Raw genomic sequence first — 21592 nt, 5'->3', positions numbered from 1 at the left:
GGTCAGCTGAAAGTGTGATATTCATCACAATGTTGCCATAGAAACCAGGTTTGGTGCGCAGGGCTACATTGAGTTGGTTGGTTAAAACAACAACAACAAAAACAGATTTCTTACATTCAGTATTTTTTTTGTTTGTTTTATTAGGAAAATCAATTTGCAGATTTGTTATAGAGAATATTTGCAGTGTATATATATATATATATATATATATATAGTATTTTCCTTCATTTTGGATGCATGAACAGCATACCATGTCTTGGAAGACTATTGCTAAATGACATATTGTACATAAAATAACTATTTAAAAAAAACACACTTTTTTAAAATGTTGTACACAAAAAAACCCAAAAATAAAGCAAAGGATTTAGATTGAAAAGTCTCTTCACAGTTTTGTTCCTTGCCTCATGCTGGCTAAGAGCAATTAGGACCATGCACAGTCTGAGTTATGAAATGGAGGTCATCCTTTACATACAAGTCCATAAACTTTGACAAAATGTTTCACAGTACATTCCATTACCCTTGGGTATTTATAGTGCTCACTGTGTAAACCAGATTTAGGATACTAACTGCAAAATGCATAAAGATAATCCAAGAACATACTTTTAATTGATACAGTCCCCTGGGATTGAAGAGGTTTAAAAAGTATTTTGACTAGGTCTGTTCAGATGATCTCTTTGTTTCCCATATTACCCAGGTGAGAGTCACATGTAATTTTTCTACATATTCTTTACATAAAATGTACAAGTATTTACAACACTTATTTTTATAAGCAGGATAAAATACATGTGGGTTCACAAAATGCTTTTTAGAAAGAATAGGTGAGCATTGTTGAGCAAGGGCATTGCATTGCAGTCAATGTTGTCAAGCCAACCACAAGTACCACAGGTCGTTGACACTCTTTAGAGAGTGTAGGCTTATTGTGCATTTAAAATGCAAGATGCGCTGCAGTTTTTTCTTTCATGCAGCTTGCGGAGGCTACGATGATATCAGCAGCTGAGTGGGCTTTATAGATATTGGAATCGGGTGTAATGGATGAAAATACTTTCTACAGTACTCAAGCCTACTGTAAACTTTATATGGATAGGTGGAGGGGACATTGCTATTCCAAGTCTGTAAATACCCATTTCTCTCTCTCAGCAAAACTCTGCAGAGTAAAATAAGAGGGAAGAGTTTTTATCATGATATGATGGCATAAACTGTGTAGACCAGAATTCCTATCACCAGTAGGGAAGTGGTGAATTATAGCACCATTTTTAAGGAATGAATGTGTTGATTGAGTATTCAGGGAACTAATATAAAAATATCAATCACATCTTATACATCAATCAAGGCAATGGCCTTAGTTGTAATATTATGTTCTATTGTAATGCATGTCACAGTATATCATTGGTGCATATGTAAGGTAAATTTTTTTACCGTATACACGGGGACATGTATAATACATTTCTACATACAGTACATTCTACATACCTACAGTAATTATAACCCTACCTAATTAAATATTTCAATTAGGCAGGTGCATATTGGCAAAATTTTACTATCACTATGAAATAATAGGTTACTATTTCATGAAAGGAGTGTTGCTATAATGTCTCCCAAAATTCTTAAAGGTTTAGTTAACCCAAAAAAGAAAATTCAGTGTTAGTTTACTCACCCCTGTGTTGTTATAACCCCATATGACTTTCTTTTTTTCTCTCTCTCAACACAAAGGGAGAAATTGTGAAAAATGTATGTGCTCAGTGGTGACATACAATGGCAGTTTATGGTGACTATATCTTCAAGCTTAAAAAGAACGCAAAAGTATTATTCAGATGTCTTATAAATTATTCCATGAGACTCATGATTGTTAAAAATGTATACGATGAGTTTTGGTGAGAAACAAACAGAAATCGAATGTATTATTTAGTAAAACAGTTGACCGACATTGCACTCCTCTGCATGTTCATGAGGTGGCACAAGGGCAAGTTCATGCAGCCCCTGCTCACAAAATAAGGCGCTCAAGCAACAACCCATTTTGGTTGTCTAAAAATATGTCCACCACATCGATGTTATCTACAGAACATGACACAGCTGCACACAAACCAGAGAACAGACTTACAAAATATGTCTGATGAGTTTATAATTTTAGAACAAATGCATTTCTATGCCCAGCCTCATTTGTTTGAAACAGAGTACTCAATCAAACAGAGAGATAGAGGAGGTGGAAATGTCATTTCTCCATTCTGAACCTGTGAGCATTTGTGACAGACTGACCAAAGAAAGCAATACCACAGTGAAAACATTTGGTAGGTCTAACATTCTCAGCCAAAAAATCATGTAGTTTTAACTGGATAGTAAGATGCTGGCTTCAATATACTGTTATGAGAAACCTTTTGGACCGATGCCACTTCATAGCAGACAGGGTTACATGGGGTAAACCAAGCAATTGACAGAATCTCCCATCACTCATCACGGCTGTTTAAGGCAATAACTCTGATTAACATAGAAAATATACCTTTTATCATGTGTCGTTTGCCTTCAGATAAGGACACGGTGTGACTGTTGCTGACTTCTCTCTCAAATTGATTGAGAACTAATTTCAAATAAATAAGGCTGGGCATAGAAATGAATCTGCTTTACAAATATAAACTCATTAGACATGTTTAGTAAGTTCTGTTCTCTGGTTTGTGTGCAGCAGTATTATGTTCTGTTGTTAATATCGCTGTGGTGGACCTGTTTTTAAAGAAACAAAATGAGTTGTCACTTGAACACCCTATTCTGTGTTTTGTTTTTTTTTAAACATTAGGGTTTTGTTGCATTAGGTAGTTTAAACTGTATTCTTCTGGCCAAATTTGAAATGTCTCCAATTCCTGGTAAGCCTGATTCTTTGAGATGATCTTGAAAATGACTAATTCTAGATAACGGTCATTCATTTCAAATGCATTTGCATTCATTTCCTGTTTGACTTTGTGAGAGACACATTTGCTGATATCTCAATCATATTTAAAAAATGAGCAGTTCATCTTGAGAAATATGAGAAAATTAAGATAGAGAATCAGGTCCACTCCAAATGATGATATAAAGGAGGCCATAAGTGTCTCAACTTGAAGGGGCTGAATGCCAAAGATAAGGATGATGACGATTAAATGTTTGTTAGTTCACAGAGCCATGCATGCATGGAATATGAAGTGTCTGTATTATTTCAGATTTAAAGACTGCCTTGATGTCTGTACATTAAATCATGTTAATCTCTAAGGTAATCATTTTGTAAAGCTTCATGTGTAACAAATAATTGTCTTAAATATTGTCTGACATTATTTTAGATATTAGTAAAGAGGACATGAAAAAGTAACCATCAAGGTAACTATTGAAGTTGGTTTATACAAAACCTGAAACAAATAATTATTAAAGGGTGATTTGTCTATCTTTATAACTTGACCATATTGTTATAAAATCTCATATTAATTCTATTTTCTCAACCTGACTGACAATCTGCCTTTTCTTAACAAATGTACAAAAGTAAATGTGTATTCAAATGCCTTTCGTTCACAGATAAAGGCTCTTTTTGGTTGCTACATCTGCAAAATCATGTCCGAGTCCTATGTTTGGGACCTCATTGGCAGGCCCAGGTGGAATCTGATGACTTTTTTCACATTTTCTGTGCTGATTTTTGCAGAATATGTGTAATGTAGAATGGTTTTAAACATTGTTAAAAAAATTGTTAAATGATCTGAGAGTACTATACCCTTGTTGGTAGCTGTAAACATAATCAAATTATACTAAATATTTCACTAATAATCATGCAAGAACTTTGCAGATCCTTCTGTGGAGTTTTGCACATGGAGATTCAGTGTTGGCCTGTACATTGCCAATATTAACCCTAACTTCTTTTAAAATGGCACTGCAACCATTTATTAAAAGAAAATAATGCAAAATGTTAGTATTATGAAGTCAAAAGGGCTTTCAAAAAGGCTGGCAGCGATGCATTGTAATAGAAACAGACAAGGCAATATGAATGGGCCAGTGCTTGTTAAGGCCAAGATGGATGGTAAAGGATGAAATCTGAGGTGTTAGAGAAATGCTTGTTCCAGGAATATGCATGAAATTTCAAATAAAACTATCTCCATTCATTTGCTCTCCATTCTTCTATCAGTTCCTTTGTCATTCTATCACTTCATCTCCACTTTATCTCACTATGTTCCCGTTTTCCCTCTAAAAAGCAGTCTACATGACACTGCATTTACCCTTTAGCTTATCAGCCCTACTTTGTTTTCCAGAACGCTTGCCATCGATGTTCAAGCTCATGTTTCTCTTCTTCTCAAGATTGAGAAGCTCCTGGAAGAGCTCAGTGACGTTGTGGTTAGTCTTAGCCGAGGTCTCCATGAACGCACATTTCCAGTTTTTGGATTGGGCTTCTCCATCATCTGTCTTCACTTCCCGTTGAGTCTCATCGCTCTTGTTCCCCACCAGCATAATGGGGATGTTCTCTACATTTCCCTTGATAGTGAGGATCTGTTGGTATATGGGTTTTAATTCTTCCAGCGACTGCTTACTAGTGATGGAGTAGACCAGGATGAAGGCATGGCCCTTGGAGATAGACAAACGCTGCATGGCAGGAAACTGGTGGCTACCTGTTGTGTCTGTGATCTGCAGGGTGCAGACGCTCTTGTCACAGCTAATCACTTGCCGGTAGGTGTCCTCCACCGTCGGGATATAGGTGTCCCGGAAAGTGCCTTTCACAAAACGAAGCACCAGCGAGCTCTTCCCCACACCTCCAGCTCCAAACACCACCACACGGTAGTCGTTGCTCTGCTCTGGCATCTTGGGCCTTCAGTTAAGCCGCTCACTTTCTCGATCTAATACAGAAAAAAGAAACAAACATTTAGAGCATTATACTTCAGGTGAATGGTATGTACAGTTAAGGGTACCTACATAAGGTACTAAGGTTTACATATGATTAGACTTGACATGTACTGCAACCCTGACATAAACCGCATTCTGCCGAGTTACTGACAAGAATCATCTGCATCTATTCAAGCCTGTTTACCTTTTGCTGTGGCTTGACTGCTTGAGAAACACAGGTTCTTGTCTCATGAAAACCAGGAAGTAATTGTGTTCATGTAATCAATGATCAGCGTGATTCTGAGGTGGTATTTTCCCTCTGAGATAACATTTTTACTCTACTGATGGTTAGGTTTAGGGTTGGGGTTTGGGTTAGGGCATATGGTTAATAAAATATGCAATATGTTGCTCTGTTGCATCATTTACAACTCACTTTACAACTTGCTTTTGGCACCACACTGTGGACATTTCACCCTGAAAATGTAACTCACAAATGCCCATTAATTCAACACACTTCCAGCTTCGATGACTGGGAGCAGACTGATTTCAGCTGAAGACCTTTCGACATACTGTTACCGAATTCACAGTGAGATCAGTCTAAAAGTTTACACTGTATCAAATACACTGCAAATTCATTGATTGTGCATTGAAAAGAAGTGGAGGGAAAATGCAAGGGTTTGTAAAGGTAATGCTTTATCACTGCAACAAAAACTTTTACTTCAATGCACACTGATGTTTGTGATTTGTTGACAAATTAGAATTTGAGAAAAGGGGAGTCCAGGGTGCTTTCAGAGATCATATTCGCTGAATCCTTTCTTGATTTCAAACTGACCCCCAACCACAACCCAACAATTCATTCATTTTCCAAAGACAAAGGACATTTCCATCAGTGTCAGAGAACCACAAACTTAGAAAACACATTGAATTATTTATAGACTATGCAGAGACAAGCAATGGCACAATTTCCAGCCTTTACCCAATTTCAAGCTCAGAATAGAAAATTGGTATCCATGGGGATATGACAAAGGAACCACCATTTATGGTAGAGTGAAGGTCTGGTTTGACTGATAAAGAGAAATGCAGCTCTTTGTCAGAATTGTGCACAAAGCGCTAATGGGCTGGGTCAAGTGTAATTTAATTCTAAGATTCTTCTCTGGTTATTGCACTGTCAGGGTCCTATTATATAGTCCATTCCCTGTTAAACACCAGCAATATAAACAAAGACAGCACATTCATAAGAGGTTGGTTGAGGAAATGGGCTGTATTCAATGAATTAGAAGAATAGAAATATGGACTTACGTTCTTAAGTGCATTAACTTCGTCGTAATCAAATGTCTGGCATATTTCTAGTGACATGCTCCTTTTATATGTTGTTCTTGTCAGGACTTGAATGTAGGCGCCGTTGAATTATAGAAAATGTAAGTATTATTAATCAAACTGATCTGCTGAAACACAAATCATGACTAGTATTAACAGTGATTGTATCAGCCTTCCAGGTTATTTTATAGGATTTTGTTTTCCACACACTTCACTTTTTTTACCAGTCGATTTTGCTTTCAAATTTGTATTCATTTATTGAAACATGAAAAACTTCAACAAAAAATATTTATAAATTCAGCTGACATTTTAAATTAAATGGAAATAGAATTAAAATAACAAATTGGTAAAAAAGTAATATATAACCTCCTCTCCAAATCCAAACATTTAACCTTCTCCAACTTGCAGTGACTTAAATATCACCCTATGACAACAGGTGTAAAAATACAAATTAGATATTAAATACAATTGTAAATATAAACACAATAATAATAATAATAATAATAATAATAACAATTGAAAATAAACTATAATCTCTAGAAAGTTGAATACAAATCAAATACATTTTTATTTAATAAATCAGCTACAACAGTGATAATCAGAGACATATTTTGATGTTCGACAATATTTTAAGAGTTTGGACATTCATTTTTTTTACCACCTGCTGGTGGAATCTCCAAACTGCAAATGCAGGAACTGAAATTAGACCTTGAACTGAGAGTAAAGGTGCTTTAAAAACATCATAGCACAATAAAATATTTCTGAAGAAAATATCAAATTGTGCTTTGCGCAACTTCATTAACATACAATACAGCAACAGTTTGCTCGCATTCACCCACAGATAGCACACACACTCCCACCCACACTTGTCATGAAAAAAGAGCCCATAGTCTAAGAACAACCTGTACAAATTTGTTTGAGATAACTACATTTTAAGATATCGTTCAACTTGGCTTGTATGAAAGGGTACGACTTTTTGACCAAACAATCAACAAACAGATTTTTCAAATCGATACAACACAGACATTTTTTTTTTTTTTTAGCTAGCCTCATATCTAACACATTATTAAAGGAAATGTCTGTTAACAAATTTGGTTACTCGTTCCATGTTTATACTGTATATGCAATACAAATTACTCATGTGTGTCAATAATCTGTAATAGGCTTCTCTCCTCTTGTTCCAAACTCCAATGTTTTCTTCTGTGGTACACAAAATTATTTTCCTATTAAAATCCTGGTAAGGGGTTTGACTTCATGGTTAGGTTTAGATTGGGGTTAGTGGTTTAAAAACAAATCATAATAACATTGTTCATTGTTCGTTTGCTTTTTCTTCATGGAAGTATAAATAGTATGCATTTGTACAAGCCAAATCTATGATTTCATACAGTTTTTTACGACAGTCAGAAGAGAGGAAGGTGCCAAATTTGCTGTCACTTTCTAAGCTGTTTTTTTTTAAGATAAAAATAAAAATTTACATAAAATAATGTGCTGAATTAATGTGCCAAATCTGCTTGATTAAAGCAGAAATACATTATCAAACCCATGTGAAAATGTATGGTCCACATGCACTTTACAGGAGTATGTGGTTTGCAAACAGTTACGCCAGTGTACAGAGTCCACACTTCCATTTGCTGCGATTGTTTAAGAGTCAGTGGCAAAGTGCATATGTACTATACAGCAAACATTACGATTCGAATCCTAATGCCTGAGTGATGTATTCCACAATCACTTTACTAAAAGCAATGTCATTCCCAAATCCAGCAGCATCAGCACATTGCTGTGCGAGTGCCTTGGAGAACCTTGAATGAGGGACATGCATTACAATTTCCTTTCGTGCCAAAATTAATCTATATTAGAGTTTGGCTTGAATAACGAGACACTGTAGCAGCATCAGCAGCTCTCCAGCTCTTCCACAAGGGACTAAAATAGAAAAGATGGCATTCTGAGTGTGACTGACATGAGTCACAGCACAGAAGCACGTGTGAAACCTTAAGAGGGGCAAAAGAGGTGTACCAGCCTGTCAAGAGGCCTGAAATCCGCAGACACTAGCATTGATCAAAGGGTTGGTGTCATTCTGTTCATTGATTTGACAGCATACTAGGTGTGAGTGACAGGGGGAGAGATACCAGGTCTTCTCTCAGATGAGAGGTTGACTGCTGTCAGGATTGCTGCACCCTGCCAAGCATGTCACTGTACTTTAAGCCCAGAGTGCAAGTACCTTGGTGGGCTGGATGCAGCATGGATGTGAAAATAAGAACAGAAATTTTTCCAGAAATTAAAAACAACATAAAATATCTCATTAACATATCATTTGTATCTACTTGACAGCAATTACATAAAATTGAGTGGCTTTTTGAATGAAGACTTTTTCTTGTGTCTTGCACGAGACATTTCTATCTCCTGAGAAATACGCCTTAAAGGATTAGTTCACCAAAAAAATTGTAATTCTCTCATAATTGACTCACCCTCATGCCATCCCAGGTATGTATTGCTGTCTTTCTTCAGCAGAACACAAATTAAGATTTTTAGAAGAATGTTCCAGCTCTGTAGGTCCATAAAATGCAAGTGAATGGGTGCCAAATTTTTGAAGCTCCAAAAAGAACATATAGCTATCATAAAAATAACCATACGATTCCAGTGGTCTAATCAATGTCTTCTGAAGCAAAAATCTAAGTGTATGTAAGAAATAGATCAATATTTAAAACCTATTTTACTAAAATTTTCAATTCTGGCCAGGTTGAGATTTGTACGTTGACCAGGTTGGATTTCAAACTGCATCTTGTGTGACATAAGCACGTAATACCTGCATAGAGTTTCATTCTATTCATAAGTAGATTGCTTATTAGCTATGTTTCTATGGACCGCAATACTGTTTTGACACAAAATCAGTTTATTCAGCGGTCTGCGCAAGGAGCTCGGTCTGAGTTATCTCCTCCACTCACTCAGTTACATTTAAACCGATTCAAATAGATCTCCTTGTTCACCATTTCAAGATGGTGCCGTAGCTGAGTTTGTATCCAAACCAGACAAACAAGGCAACTATGTACAACCCCAATTCTGAAAAAGTTGTGACAGTATGAAAACGCTAATAAAAAAAGGAGTGATTTGTAAATTATATTCATCCTTTGCCATATTGAAAGCACTGCAACTAAACATTATATGATGTTTTACCTTGTGAATTTCATTGTTTTTTTTGAAAATGTACAGTAATTTCAAATCAGATGATTGCAACACACTCCAAAATAGTTGGGACAGTCAAGTGTTTACCACTGTGAAACATCACCATTTGTTCTAATAACACATATTAAGCATTTAGGCACTGAAGACACGTTTGTTAAGTTTAAAAAGTGAAATTTTCCCCATTCATACATTGTGCACTACACATTCTTAGCTGGAGATGGTCAGGACTGCAGGCAGGTCAATCTAGCACCCACACTTTCTGATTAAATGGCCAGTATGTGGTTTGAAGTTGTCCTACTGAAAATTCCAGGACATCCCTGGAAAGATGGTGCTGGATGGCAGTATATGCTGCTCCAAAAGTTTTACATGTCTGTCTGCATTAATGGTGCCTTCGCAGATATGTGAGTTACCAATGCCATGGGCACTGACACACCCCTGGCCCATACAGACACTGGCTTTTGGACCTGACACTGAGAACAGCTTGGATGGTCCTTTTCCTCTTTGGCCCAGAGAACATGACGTTTGTGTTTTTCAAAAACTATTTGAAATGTGGTCTCATCTGACCAAAAAACATGGTTCCACTGTTCTACTTTCCATCTAAGATGAAAATAAGTGGGCTAAAGCACATGATTGTTAATCAAAAGCTTGCTGGTTCAATCCCCAGTATCACCACCATTGTGTCCTTGAGCAAGGAACTTAACTCCAGGTTGCTCCAGGGTGGATTGCACCTGTAATAAGTGCACTGTAAGTCGCTTTGAATAAAAGCATCTGCCAAATGCATAAATGATGAGATAATTTTCATTTTTTGGTGAATTATTCCTTTTTAAGCATAATGTAGCCCCTGTACCAAACAACTTTTCCCATGCCTGCTCTACCTCCTCTATTGTGCTTATTTAGCTTTTTTTTTTTTTTTTTTTGCATTCATTGCATTGTTTTGAACATGTTTTATGCATGACAATAATGTTCTGTTGGCATTAAGGGAAATGTAGACCCTACACATAAACTGATTTTAATGTAATTGTTTCATACATTACGATTTAAAATGGTAAATGTAATTTAATATTGAAAATAAATTTTTAATCTTTTAATTTCTTTTATCATGTCTCCCTTTTATTTTTTGGAATCAGATTAATGTAGTGTTTATCATAGATAATGATGTATTTTAAAAGTTGCCATACAGTGTTCATTACAATGGGCATAGGTTTTGCAACTTGGTACTCAATACACACTACTCATGAGTACTTTTAAATGAGAAACTCTTTTACTCTTACTTGAGTAGTTTTGGTCAGCTACTTTTACTCTACTCACACTCCATTTTTTTGGGAAGCAACAGTACTTCTACTTGAGTATGAGTTTTCTGGACTCTTTCCACCCCTATTTATTGTAGAATAAAGAATTTTCTGAATAAAATTGACTTGTTCTGTGGGAATCAGATATTTCTTGCTCTTTTGAATACTAAAGATGTTGACAGGACATGGAGAGGCATCTGCATGTGTATGTTAATGTTCACATGTGCAGTGTGCCGAAATGAGCACTCGGGCTGTGTGCACACATGTGTCTGAGCCTATCTGGACCAATTTGTCTGTCAGTGCTTTAGAAACTGAAATTGGATGAAATCCTTGGGTACTGCCTGCTTACACTGAGAGAGAATGGGGGAGAAGAAGAGGGAAGGGAATGGATTTGGATAATAGCCTAGGTGCCAGTGAATGAAATTTTGTTCTGTATTGTTATTATCTATTGATCATCGTTCAAAGATGTTAATGCTCTGTCGTGTTCTACATCAACACAACCTACTTTCTACCCTAAATCTGAAACATAAACCTAACCTATAGTGGCATAAAAAGCAAATATGATATTTAAAGACAAAAGCTGAAGCAATCACAACATTGTATGGTGCTTCTATGACACTTTCAGTCAAGTGTCGACTCACACAGTCTGCGGTCCTTTGCATCGCAAGTGCAACGCTCTATCAATTGAGCTGTGCAATTTGATTGCACCTAAACAAGCTTGTCAATGTAGTTGATTATGAAATGCAAATGTTAAAGTGCATCACTTTACAAGTCATGCATAACAGTTAACTTGTTTAGATGCCATAAGATAGCATTGTTTGAGGAACAGGGCAAAATATATGTGTTCACAAACTCATAATCTGCCATTTTTCTTGTGATTTGGGTAGAGAGAATAAAAGTATTTGTTGTTGTAGCACCTCTAGTGTTCATTTCATCAGATAATTGTCATTATAGGTACAATGAGACATAAAAATAATTAGACCACTTTGCAAAAATAATTATAGGGAAAACAAGTAAAACGTCTGAAAGTGTTCTGATATTTGGTGTGCCCCTATGCCACAGATGTGTTTTTGTGCATATATGTGTCTGTGCATTACAGTGCTTACAGTATTGAAGCTAAAATTCTGACTCCCAGTGAGGGCAGGGCTACAGGTCCTAAAAATACTCCACTACCATCTGCCATCTCTCTGCACCAAATGTTGCCTGGATTAGCCCAAACTCATTCATTCAGCTGTGCAAGGAAACAAAATTCTCTTGTGATCTAAACTATACTGGCCAGACTTAACAGAGTTTAACTCTCAATGAATTGGGTGTCCAGTCAGATTCCATTAATCCTTCTACAATATGAGGATGTACTTTTAACTCTTTGTCTTTAAAAAGCATTTTATGAATACTGTGACAGCTCATGTAATTTCAAGTCATGAGCATTTGTTAACAGCAACAACAACAACAAATCACCATTTTTGATTCCAACAGCTTACCACCTTAATACATTCCCAGGATTTATTTAATATATTTTGGATTCAGTGCTGCTCAAGACAGTGAGAGAATGATCAATTCAATGCATTTAAAAGTAACAAACAGCAACTACAAATAAATTAATTCAAATGCATGCTAACGACATATCTGACACCATAATGTGTCACTTCAACCATATGACTCAACAAAACTAATTACTAAACATGTCTGCTTCAGATGACTGGCTAATCACTCTGTTGCATTTTACCTTACCATGAGTGAGTTCAGCAGTTTTACTTTTCCTGCCAGCACTGCAAGAATATCTTTCCTCTCGTTGAACAGTCCATCACAAAAGATTGTTCCTCTGTGGGCTGGGCTTAGTGGCTAATCAGTGCGCTTTACCTCTTCTGTTCTGCTGAACGTGCTTCCACTGACCCAGTTCAAAGGACTTAATACTCCACAGCATGTATTCAAGCCCAAAGCAAAGCTCCTGTGATATGAGGCCGTAGCAAAGGGATAGAGTGCACGAGGTTCTGATGTAGTCTAATATATTCAGTATCATGTGAGATCTTTAAAATACAAATACAGACAACTGAATACTGAAGTTTTACCATGGATTAACCTGTGTTTTACATTTCATTTGAGAGGCTTTGTGTTTCATCCCAGACACTAGCCTACAAACTGGCAGAAACATGTATCTTAAAATGTAATACTGAATTACAGTATATCTTAGACTTCCTAAAAGTTTACCAAACAAAGGTCCAGACATTACAAATAAGGCTTTAAATCAAAATCAATTCCATGGCTTATCCTCCACAAACAAATAAAAGAAAAAAATCAATTGCGAATCAATTGCTATTGTTTGCAAATGTCTAGGGATTTGCTGCCCGTGAACATCCACAATAAACATGCAGATCCATTTGTCTTTTGCGTGTCCAGGTGCATAATACCTTCTCTCCAACAGCTGCTATAATTGTAATTAATTGTAAATTGAATTGCAAATCTTTAGGTAGGAATTTGCTCAGCTTAACCTGTGGTGTTAAATGGGACGTAAACTGATGTGGTGTTTGTGATCTAATCACAAAATGCTTTAGATCCCATTTAGATCTGTATTTAGCGCTGATGACGTGATCAGACCACCAAAAACGAATCTTAATACCAGGTGTTATCGGGGTCAATGAGTTTCAATTACATAACGGCTAATCTCAAATGAGTATGCTAATTAAATTTATCATGACCATTTAATGACCAATTATCACTGTTAGACAGATCTCCAAGATCTTTTAGCCACATCTGTTTTCCAGATAAAATAAATAAATAAATACCTTAAAATAAAATTCCAGGTTCAATTCAAGCTAAACTCAATCATCAGCAAATGGTTAAGATTACCATCATTTCTTTTTTTCAAAATCTGGGTTACAGTGAGGCACTTACAATGGAAAAGAAAGGGACGCATCCATTGAAGTTAATATAGGCTACATACTGTAAACAGTATGTGTGTAAACATTTTTAAGTGTGAAAAAATGTGTCATATGTTGTCCATTGTAAGTGCCTCAATGTAGTAACATTGTTTTTTTAAAAAAAGAGATGATTCGAAGTTAATTTTTTGCCTTTATCAACCACAAAAGCTGTTGACTGAGCTTAACTTGTAGGTATGTCTGCCTGAGCCCAAGGAACCACAGAGAGACCAATCTGTCACTAGAGATTTCTGTGAGAGAAGAACCAGCCTGATCTAATCTAAAAGGCTTTACTGTGCTATACTGTAATGCAACTAGGCCTACCTTTTCTGTTACTAATAAAAACAAAACTAAGTTTTGCATGAACAATCTCGATTCAGCACGTCCCAATATCCTGTTATTGCCTCTGGCGCAATACTATAACTGATGTAAGCCTGCGAATTATTCTCTATATAACTGCTGCATTAGATTCCATTATGCGCGCAGCATTCATCATCTTCCGCAACAAGACTACAAATAAGCGTCATAGCTACATTGGCCCTGTATGATGATATATTATTATACTATTGCACCCACGACTACGTCAGCAGAGCGCGGACCTTCTTCCACAGCTAAGCAGACAATCGCTTTTTAGTCCACTATGACTATATGTTCAGCCTTTTACTCATCCAAAATCCCCATTTCATTACATAATTAGGCATTTTAAAACAGCACCTGATAGTTTCGTACCATTTCCGATGCAAAAGTGACATAAATGCACATACATGTCCAATTAAACGGATGACCAACCCTCTGCCAGTAATGCTTTACTGTTTGTCGCACACGCGTACAATTGTCAAATATTGAACTGAAAATGTATAGGCTACATCTGAACGAACTCGATACAGTCTCGCGCGTTGCGTGTAATGGTCATGTCCATGGTCTCATGACTGCAGACAGTTTCCACGTAGCTATGTATGTTCTATAGATTTTAAAGGATCACGGTTCCGGTTGTGATGCTGGACACAGAAGTAAAATATGAGTTCAGCAGCACGATATCATACGCAGAGCGTTTCATTCATAAAGAAGCGAAGACACGCGAGCCTTCACGCGCCTTTCTCTGACGGCTCTGTGAAGGCGATAAACACGTTTAAATCACCACTTGAGGCAGAAGCATGTTTCCTTCTCTACATTTAATTTGTTTTCTTTTCTTTCTTTTTTTAAATAATTTTTTTAAGCGAATGTCATTGTGACAGACGGAAAGCGTAATTAACACAATATGTCTATAGCCTACATATGTATTCGGCAGTCAAAGACTAACGGAAATTTGTGTAACGGTTGTCCGGACCGTGATGCTGTGCACTCACTAAACATTTTTTTTTTTTTTTAAATTACAATAAACAAAAGACGCTTAATGAATGAATTGATTTCACACGGAGGCGTGCGATTCGACTCACCTACCTGAACTTAACGGATCCTGTGTGACTGATCTTTGGCTAACGGCACAGATGAATGACAGTGTGCGCTAATAAGGCACTAAAGCATTTTAGACTAATAATGAAGAAGCGATAGAGTCCAATCTCAACGGCAGCTCGCTCTCTCTCTCTCTCTCTCTCTCTCTCTCTCTCTCTCTCTCTCTCTCTCTCTCTCTCTCTCTCTCTCTCTCTCTCTCTCTCTCTCTCTCTCTCTCATACACACGCACCCCGACACACACCCTCCTCCTCTTCTCCACTTGCTTCAATAGAGAGAGTTGGAAGATTTTTACATTTTGCCTACAGTGGGGACAAAAAAAATATATATATATATATATATATATATATATATATATATATATATATATATATATATATATATTAATACTGAGGCACTACAACTCAAAATACATTTTACTGTGACAATGTTTAATGTAAAAAAATATATTCACGATAAAAAATGAAAAAAAAAAAAATTATAAATCCAGATTGTAATATTTTGTTGCTTCCATTTGCTGACATTATATCAGCTTTTTGCATTGAAAAAATAAAAATAAATGAAGTGTGATTTTGACACATTCTTCATGGTAGGTTTACTCCATGAGAACCAGGCAAACCTGTTGTGCCTGCTTTGGCTAACAAGGCATATAAAGATAGTCCCTGTTACAATGTCTGAATCGTTTTGTCGTGCGTCTTAGTAGTTAATGGTGCAGATCCTTGGGGTAATTCTGGTTTCTTAGTTTGGCAGGTAAATCTCTTCTTATCTCTTTTCAGCTGTCTTGGAATGGTGGTCCATCTTACTCTAAGTTTTTCCCACAGGACAATATTATTTTTGATAAACATTTTCCACCACAAGACGTGTATGACTGTCTTTCTTCTGCAGAACACAAAAAAGTGTAAGAATATTTCAGCTCTGCAGGTCCTCACAATTAAAGTGAATGGTGACAAAAATTTTGAGGCTCCAACATGCACATAAAAGCAACATAAATGTATTCCATATCTCCAGTGTTTTAATCCATGTCTTCAGAAGAAAAATCTGTTCGGAACTGCATACTACCCATACTACTTCTACCATATCTGTCTATGGCAGAAATAGTATGATTAGTAGGGTAGTATGCTGCGAACGCCATAATCATTGATATTCATTGGATTGACCTTTAAAGTTCTGTCCGAAATTTACTTGCACTGAATGGACCTGTTTGTGTTCTGTGGAAGAAAAAAGTTAAGCAAATCTGGGATGGTACGTGGGTGAGTAAATTATGAGAGAATTTTCATTTTTGGGTGAACTATCCCTTTAAGAAGACTGTTTTTGTGATCGGGTCAAATTATTGACTTATTTAAACAGAAATCCAGATAAATCCAAAGGGATCACTTAATTTTTCTTGCATCTGTATTACTGTAAAAAGACTTTATGTATTTATTTGTTACTCTTACAATATACAGTGCAATGTGATAAAACAACTAAAGATTCCGATTAATTACTTGTCTTGACTGATCACCATAATAAATCAGATCATGTTCTGTTTGTCTCCCTCTGCCTGTAGGAGTTAGTAATACAAGAACTGAAATAGAGCAGACAAGAGGTAAACATTATCCTTCATAAAAATGAATAGTTTTATTTAACATTTATATAATACCACAAGCATACAGAGTTGGAAGAAAGTTGTTGATTTATAAACCATCCACACAGCTGCCTGTACATTGCACTTATGCAAGGCTTTAGGGCATGACATAAGGAAATATGCCCTGTCCCAGAACATGTTGATGTCCCAAAGTATAAGGCACAGATCTGGACAATGTCCTCTCTGTTATTTTTCAGCATATCCTTTTCCTGGGCCCTGTTTTTCTCAGGAATAGTTCACCCACAAATAAAAATTCTCTAATCATTTACTCACCCTCATGCCATACCAGGTGTGTGTGTGACTTTCGATCTTCTGCTCAACACAAATATTAAGACTGTAACAAAGTTTGTTGTATGACAGTTAAGGAGGAAGTGGGAGCCGGTTTTCACAGTCCACAAGAGTCAACATTTAATTCTTGCTAAGTAGCAATCACTTTTCACCTTAGAACAAACAGATGGGCTTTTCAGCATATACACATATGTGCTTTAAAGCACTCAAACAAAACACTCCTTAGAACACACAGTTTCTCGTGGTTTCTCTCCTTTTCTGTGGACTGGACCGTCTATTATCTCCCCCAACTCTCACTGTGAACATAGAAACGGTAATTATTCACAATTCATCTCAGGTGGATGTCCTTACCGCTTTCTCTCTCCCCAGACAGGTGCCCTCACCTCCACATAGACTATTTCAGATCTGTAGGTCCATACAATTCAAGTGAATGGTAACCAAATTTTTTAAGCTCCAAAGGCAGCATAAAAGTCATCCATATGATTCCAGTGGTTTAATCCATGTCTTGGATTAAGACATGGCAATCTTATAATAGCAAAAAGTCCTTAAATATGAATCTCTTTCTCACCCACACCAATCATATCATTTTTGAAGATATAGATTTAACCACTGGAGTCTTATGGATTACTTTTATGCTGCATTTTGTGCTTTTTGGAACTTTAAAGTTTTGGTACCCATTCAATTGCATTGTGTGGCCCGAGCTGAGATATTCTTCTAAAAATTTTATTTTGTGTTCAGCAGAAGAAAGTAAATCATACACATCTGTGGTAGCATGACAGTGAGTAAATGATGAGATAATTAACATTTTTGGATGAACTATCCCTTTAATGAGATATGGTTCCACACGTGAGACATGATCATTCTCTCAAAGCACATCATTTTGACTAGATTGAGTGATTCTGGCCTTTCGTCTTTTAGTCTTTTTGCAGCTTGCCACTGCCACAACAGGTTGATAAAGACACCATCTGCACCACCATTCACATAGTCCTCTTCCAGATAAAGTGTAATATGAGAATGTTGTTGATCGACTACAGCTTGGCATTTAACACAACTGTCCATGGCAAACCATTACACAAGGCTTCACACCCTTGTTTACTCCCTCCCAGGAGTCCCCCTGGAATCTTTGAATTCCCACTTGAACTACAAGTTACCTTCCTTGAATATACAGGTGAAACTCGAAAAATTAGAATATCGTGCAAAAGTTCATTAATTTCAGTAATTCAACTTAAAAGGTGAAACTAATATATTATATAGACTCATTACAAGCAAAGTAAGATATTTCAAGCCTTTATTTGATATAATTTTTATGATTATGGCTTACAGCTTATGAAAACCCCAAATTCAGCATCTCAGAAAATTAGAATATTACATGAAATCAATAAAAAAAAAAGGATTTTAAATACAGAAATGTCAGCCCTCTGAAAAGTATAATCATGCATATGTACTCATTACTTGGCTTGGGCCCCTTTTGCATTAATTACTGCCTCAATGCGGCGTGGCATGGATGCTATCAGCCTGTGGCACTGCTGAGGTGTTATGGAAGACCAAGATGCTTCAATAGCGGCCTTCAGCTCTTCTGCATTGTTTGGTCTCATGTCTCTCATCTTTCTCTTGGCAATGCCCCATAGATTCTCTATGGGGTTCAGGTCAGGCGAGTTTGCTGGCCAATCAAGCACAGTAATACCATGGTCATTGAACCATGTTTTGGTACTTTTGGCAGTGTGGGCAGGTGCCAAGTCCTGCTGGAAAATGAAGTCAGCATCTCCATAAAGCTTGTCTGCTGAAGGAAGCATGAAGTGCTCTAAAATGTCCCGGTAGACGGCTGTGTTGACTCTGGACTTACTAAAGCACAGTGGACCAACACCAGCCGATGACATGGCTCCCCAAACCAGCACAGACTGTGGAAACTTCACACTGGACTTCAAGCATCTTGGATTGTGTGCCTCTCCATTCTTCCTCCAGTCTCTGGGACCTTGGTTTCCAAATGAGATGCAAAATTTGCTCTCATCAGAAAAGAGGACTTTGGACCACTGAGCAACAGCCCAGTTCTTTTTTTCTTTAGCCCAGGTAAGACTTTTGACATTTGAAGCCCATGTCCAGGACCCGTCTGTGTGTGGTGGCTCTTGATGCAGTAACTCCAGCCTCAGTCCACTCCTTGTGAAGCTCCACCACACATTTGAATGGCCTTTTCCTGACAATCCTCTCCAGGCTATGGTCATCCCTGCTGCTTGTGCACCTTTTTCTTCCACACTTTTCCCTTCCACTTAACTTTCTATTAATGTGCTTTGATACAGCACTTTGAGAACATCCAACTTCTTTTGCAATTACCTTTTGAGGCTTTCCCTCCTTGTGGAGGGTGTCAATGATGGTTTTCTGCACAACTGTCAGGTCAGCAGTCTTCCCCATGATTGTGAATTCAACTGAACCAGACTGAGAGACCATTTAAAGGCTCAGGAACCCTTTGCAGGTGTTTAGCTGATTAGAGTGTGACACTTTGAGCCTACAATACTGAACCTTTTCATAATATTCTAATTTTCTGAGATTCTGAATTTGGGGTTTTCATAAGCTGTAAGCCATAATCATAAAAATTATATCAAATAAAGGCTTGAAATATCTTACTTTGCTTGTAATGAGTCTATATAATATATTAGTTTCACCTTTTAAGTTGAATTACTGAAATGAATGAACTTTTGCACGATATTCTAATTTTTCGAGTTTCACCTGTATATTGCGTATAGCCTGTGAAATTGCGCAATTACACGTCGCATATACTCTCTACAAATACTCTGTTCCCTATTGCTTCAGTTCACTTGACATTGCAATGAACATTATGGAGAAATTCCTTTTTCACAACCTAGTTGGAGCCCTTGTATCATAACGGCAATCTTATAATTGGTAATTATGTTTGAGCCCCGCCCCTTTAGGCGCACATGTGCCCTATATTAGCGGGCTCTGACATCGGACTGCAGGCGCTAAGAGTCAGGTGAAGAACGTCCTGATAATCCATGGATCAACGTCTGCAGGGAATTCTGTCCGCTGATGGGTATCTGTCGACAGCAAAGAGAGGGCTGATCCTGATTCGTAGTCAAGACGAGACAATGTCAGTCTTAAAGGAAGAAATTCTGCAGAAATTATGTTTGAGAGCCTGCTAATATAGGGTAAATGCGTGCCTAAAGGGGAGGGGCTCAAACATCATCGCCAAACGTAAGATTGTAATCATAAGCAAAAGATCCACCCGCCCCCTCTAGTGTTCCCGCAAAGTCGTCTCTCTGCCTTACCGCCGGATTGGGTTTTTCACACAGCAAGACACCTACCTGCTTCCTGCAGCTTCCAGGCAGGAGCTGTATTGTTTGATTGATATGTGTGTGTGTGTGTGTGTGTGTGTGTGTGTGTGTGTGTGTGTGTGTGTGTGTGTGTGAGATATTTCTTCAATTCTATAAAAGAGCCGCTTGTGTGTACGCGTTTTTTAAAGATGTTGTATAAGTGTTGCTGTGAGCGACTCATCGCACCGTCAGACCAATATGAGAGCTACGTTCTCTGTCTGGGCCGTGACCGTGCTGAAGAATCTCTCATGGGGACAGACTGCCCTCACTGTGAGGACATGAGTCTCAAGACGCTCCGCTCTTGGGTCACACTCGTTCTGAGGGATGATTCCCCCTCCCGCACCCTCCCTGTTAAGTCTCGAGGGACCACGAGGAAGCACAGCGGGGCCGCAAGGAAGAGATGGAAGAACCCGAGGAGGATCTTGCGCCGAAGCAAGCCCCACGAGCCTCTCGAGCGTCCCACGCAGCGTCTGTGTCAGTGCAGTACGCAAGTGATGACTTCTGGCCCTCTATTAATGAGCACGGTGTTGTATTCGGAGGGTGTGACGATGATAATGATTGGAGCATCGGAGAATGTTCCATGGAGGATGTTGCATCCCCTCCCCCCAGCAAGGGTGAGGAGTACGCACTGGCCATTGATACAAGTTACTCCGTGTCATTGCGCGGGAGGTCAAGGAGCTCAGCCTTGAATGGTCGCTTCCTGTAGAGCCGGAAAATTTGTCTGAATGAATGATTCCTGCACTGTCCGCCGTCAATATACCATGGTTCGGAAAGCATTCCTTCAAGAACGGTTGGATGCAGATCTTACTCCATCAACGCTTAAGGTCTATGTAGCAACCACATTGGCATTTCATGCCCCATAGGCTATTTCCTCTATAGGCAGACATGATCTGATCATAAAAAGTAAAGTTCCTTAGGGGAGCGAGGTGCTTGAATCCCCCTCGTCCTGTTGTGGTTCCAACATGGGACTTAAATCTGGTGCTGAGGATGGCCTTAGTCAAACGGGTTGGTGATATACAGGCACTGTCAGTTGACAGCTCATGTCTTGAATTCAGTCCAGGGCTTTCAAAAGCCACCATCATGTGCCCAAGGTGCATTCCACGCCTCTCAGGGCTCAGATAGTGCACCTACAAGCTTTCTCTTCTCCACCGTCTAATTCGGATGAGGTTCAGTTAACCTATTTATTATGCCCCGTGCGGGCATTGAACACATATGTGGAGTGCACTCGCCAGTTTAGACTGTCAGATCAGCTCTTCATTTGTTATGGAGGACGAACAAAAGGTATGTCCATCTCCAAACAAAGGCTCTCTCACTGGATCGTTGATGCGATCATCCTTGCTTATGAGTCACAGGGCTTTATGTGCCCTACTGGCATAAAGGCGCATT

At 38.0% G+C, this 21592-nt stretch overlaps 1 protein-coding gene across 2 annotated transcripts; it reads right to left on the bottom strand.

Moving 5' to 3' along the window:
- Window positions 1-166: 166 nt before the first annotated feature.
- On the bottom strand, window positions 167-15092 carry diras1b (DIRAS family, GTP-binding RAS-like 1b). Of its 2 annotated transcripts, none has more exons than XM_052129017.1 (2): window positions 14963-15092; window positions 167-4835 (listed from the first exon to the last, which is right to left on the bottom strand). In XM_052129017.1, the coding sequence occupies exon 2, from the start codon at window positions 4798-4800 to the stop codon at window positions 4204-4206; it is 597 nt and encodes a 198-aa protein (XP_051984977.1). In that variant the 5' UTR covers window positions 4801-4835; window positions 14963-15092; the 3' UTR covers window positions 167-4203. The 2 variants fall into 2 exon arrangements, with proteins under 2 accessions (XP_051984977.1, XP_051984978.1); XM_052129018.1 differs by having other exon boundaries at window positions 14959-15080.
- Window positions 15093-21592: the final 6500 nt, after the last annotated feature.

This window comes from Xyrauchen texanus, chromosome 6, assembly GCF_025860055.1.
Source record: "Xyrauchen texanus isolate HMW12.3.18 chromosome 6, RBS_HiC_50CHRs, whole genome shotgun sequence".
NCBI lineage: Eukaryota > Metazoa > Chordata > Actinopteri > Cypriniformes > Catostomidae > Xyrauchen > Xyrauchen texanus.
The sequence above is the reverse complement of the archived record's forward strand: the minus strand, read 5'-3'. Positions and strand labels throughout refer to the sequence as shown.

Excerpts from the sequence above, each read along its gene's own strand:
- diras1b (XM_052129017.1), bottom strand. The coding sequence starts at position 4,800 with ATGCCAGAGCAGAGCAACGACTACCGTGTGGTGGTGTTTGGAGCTGGA.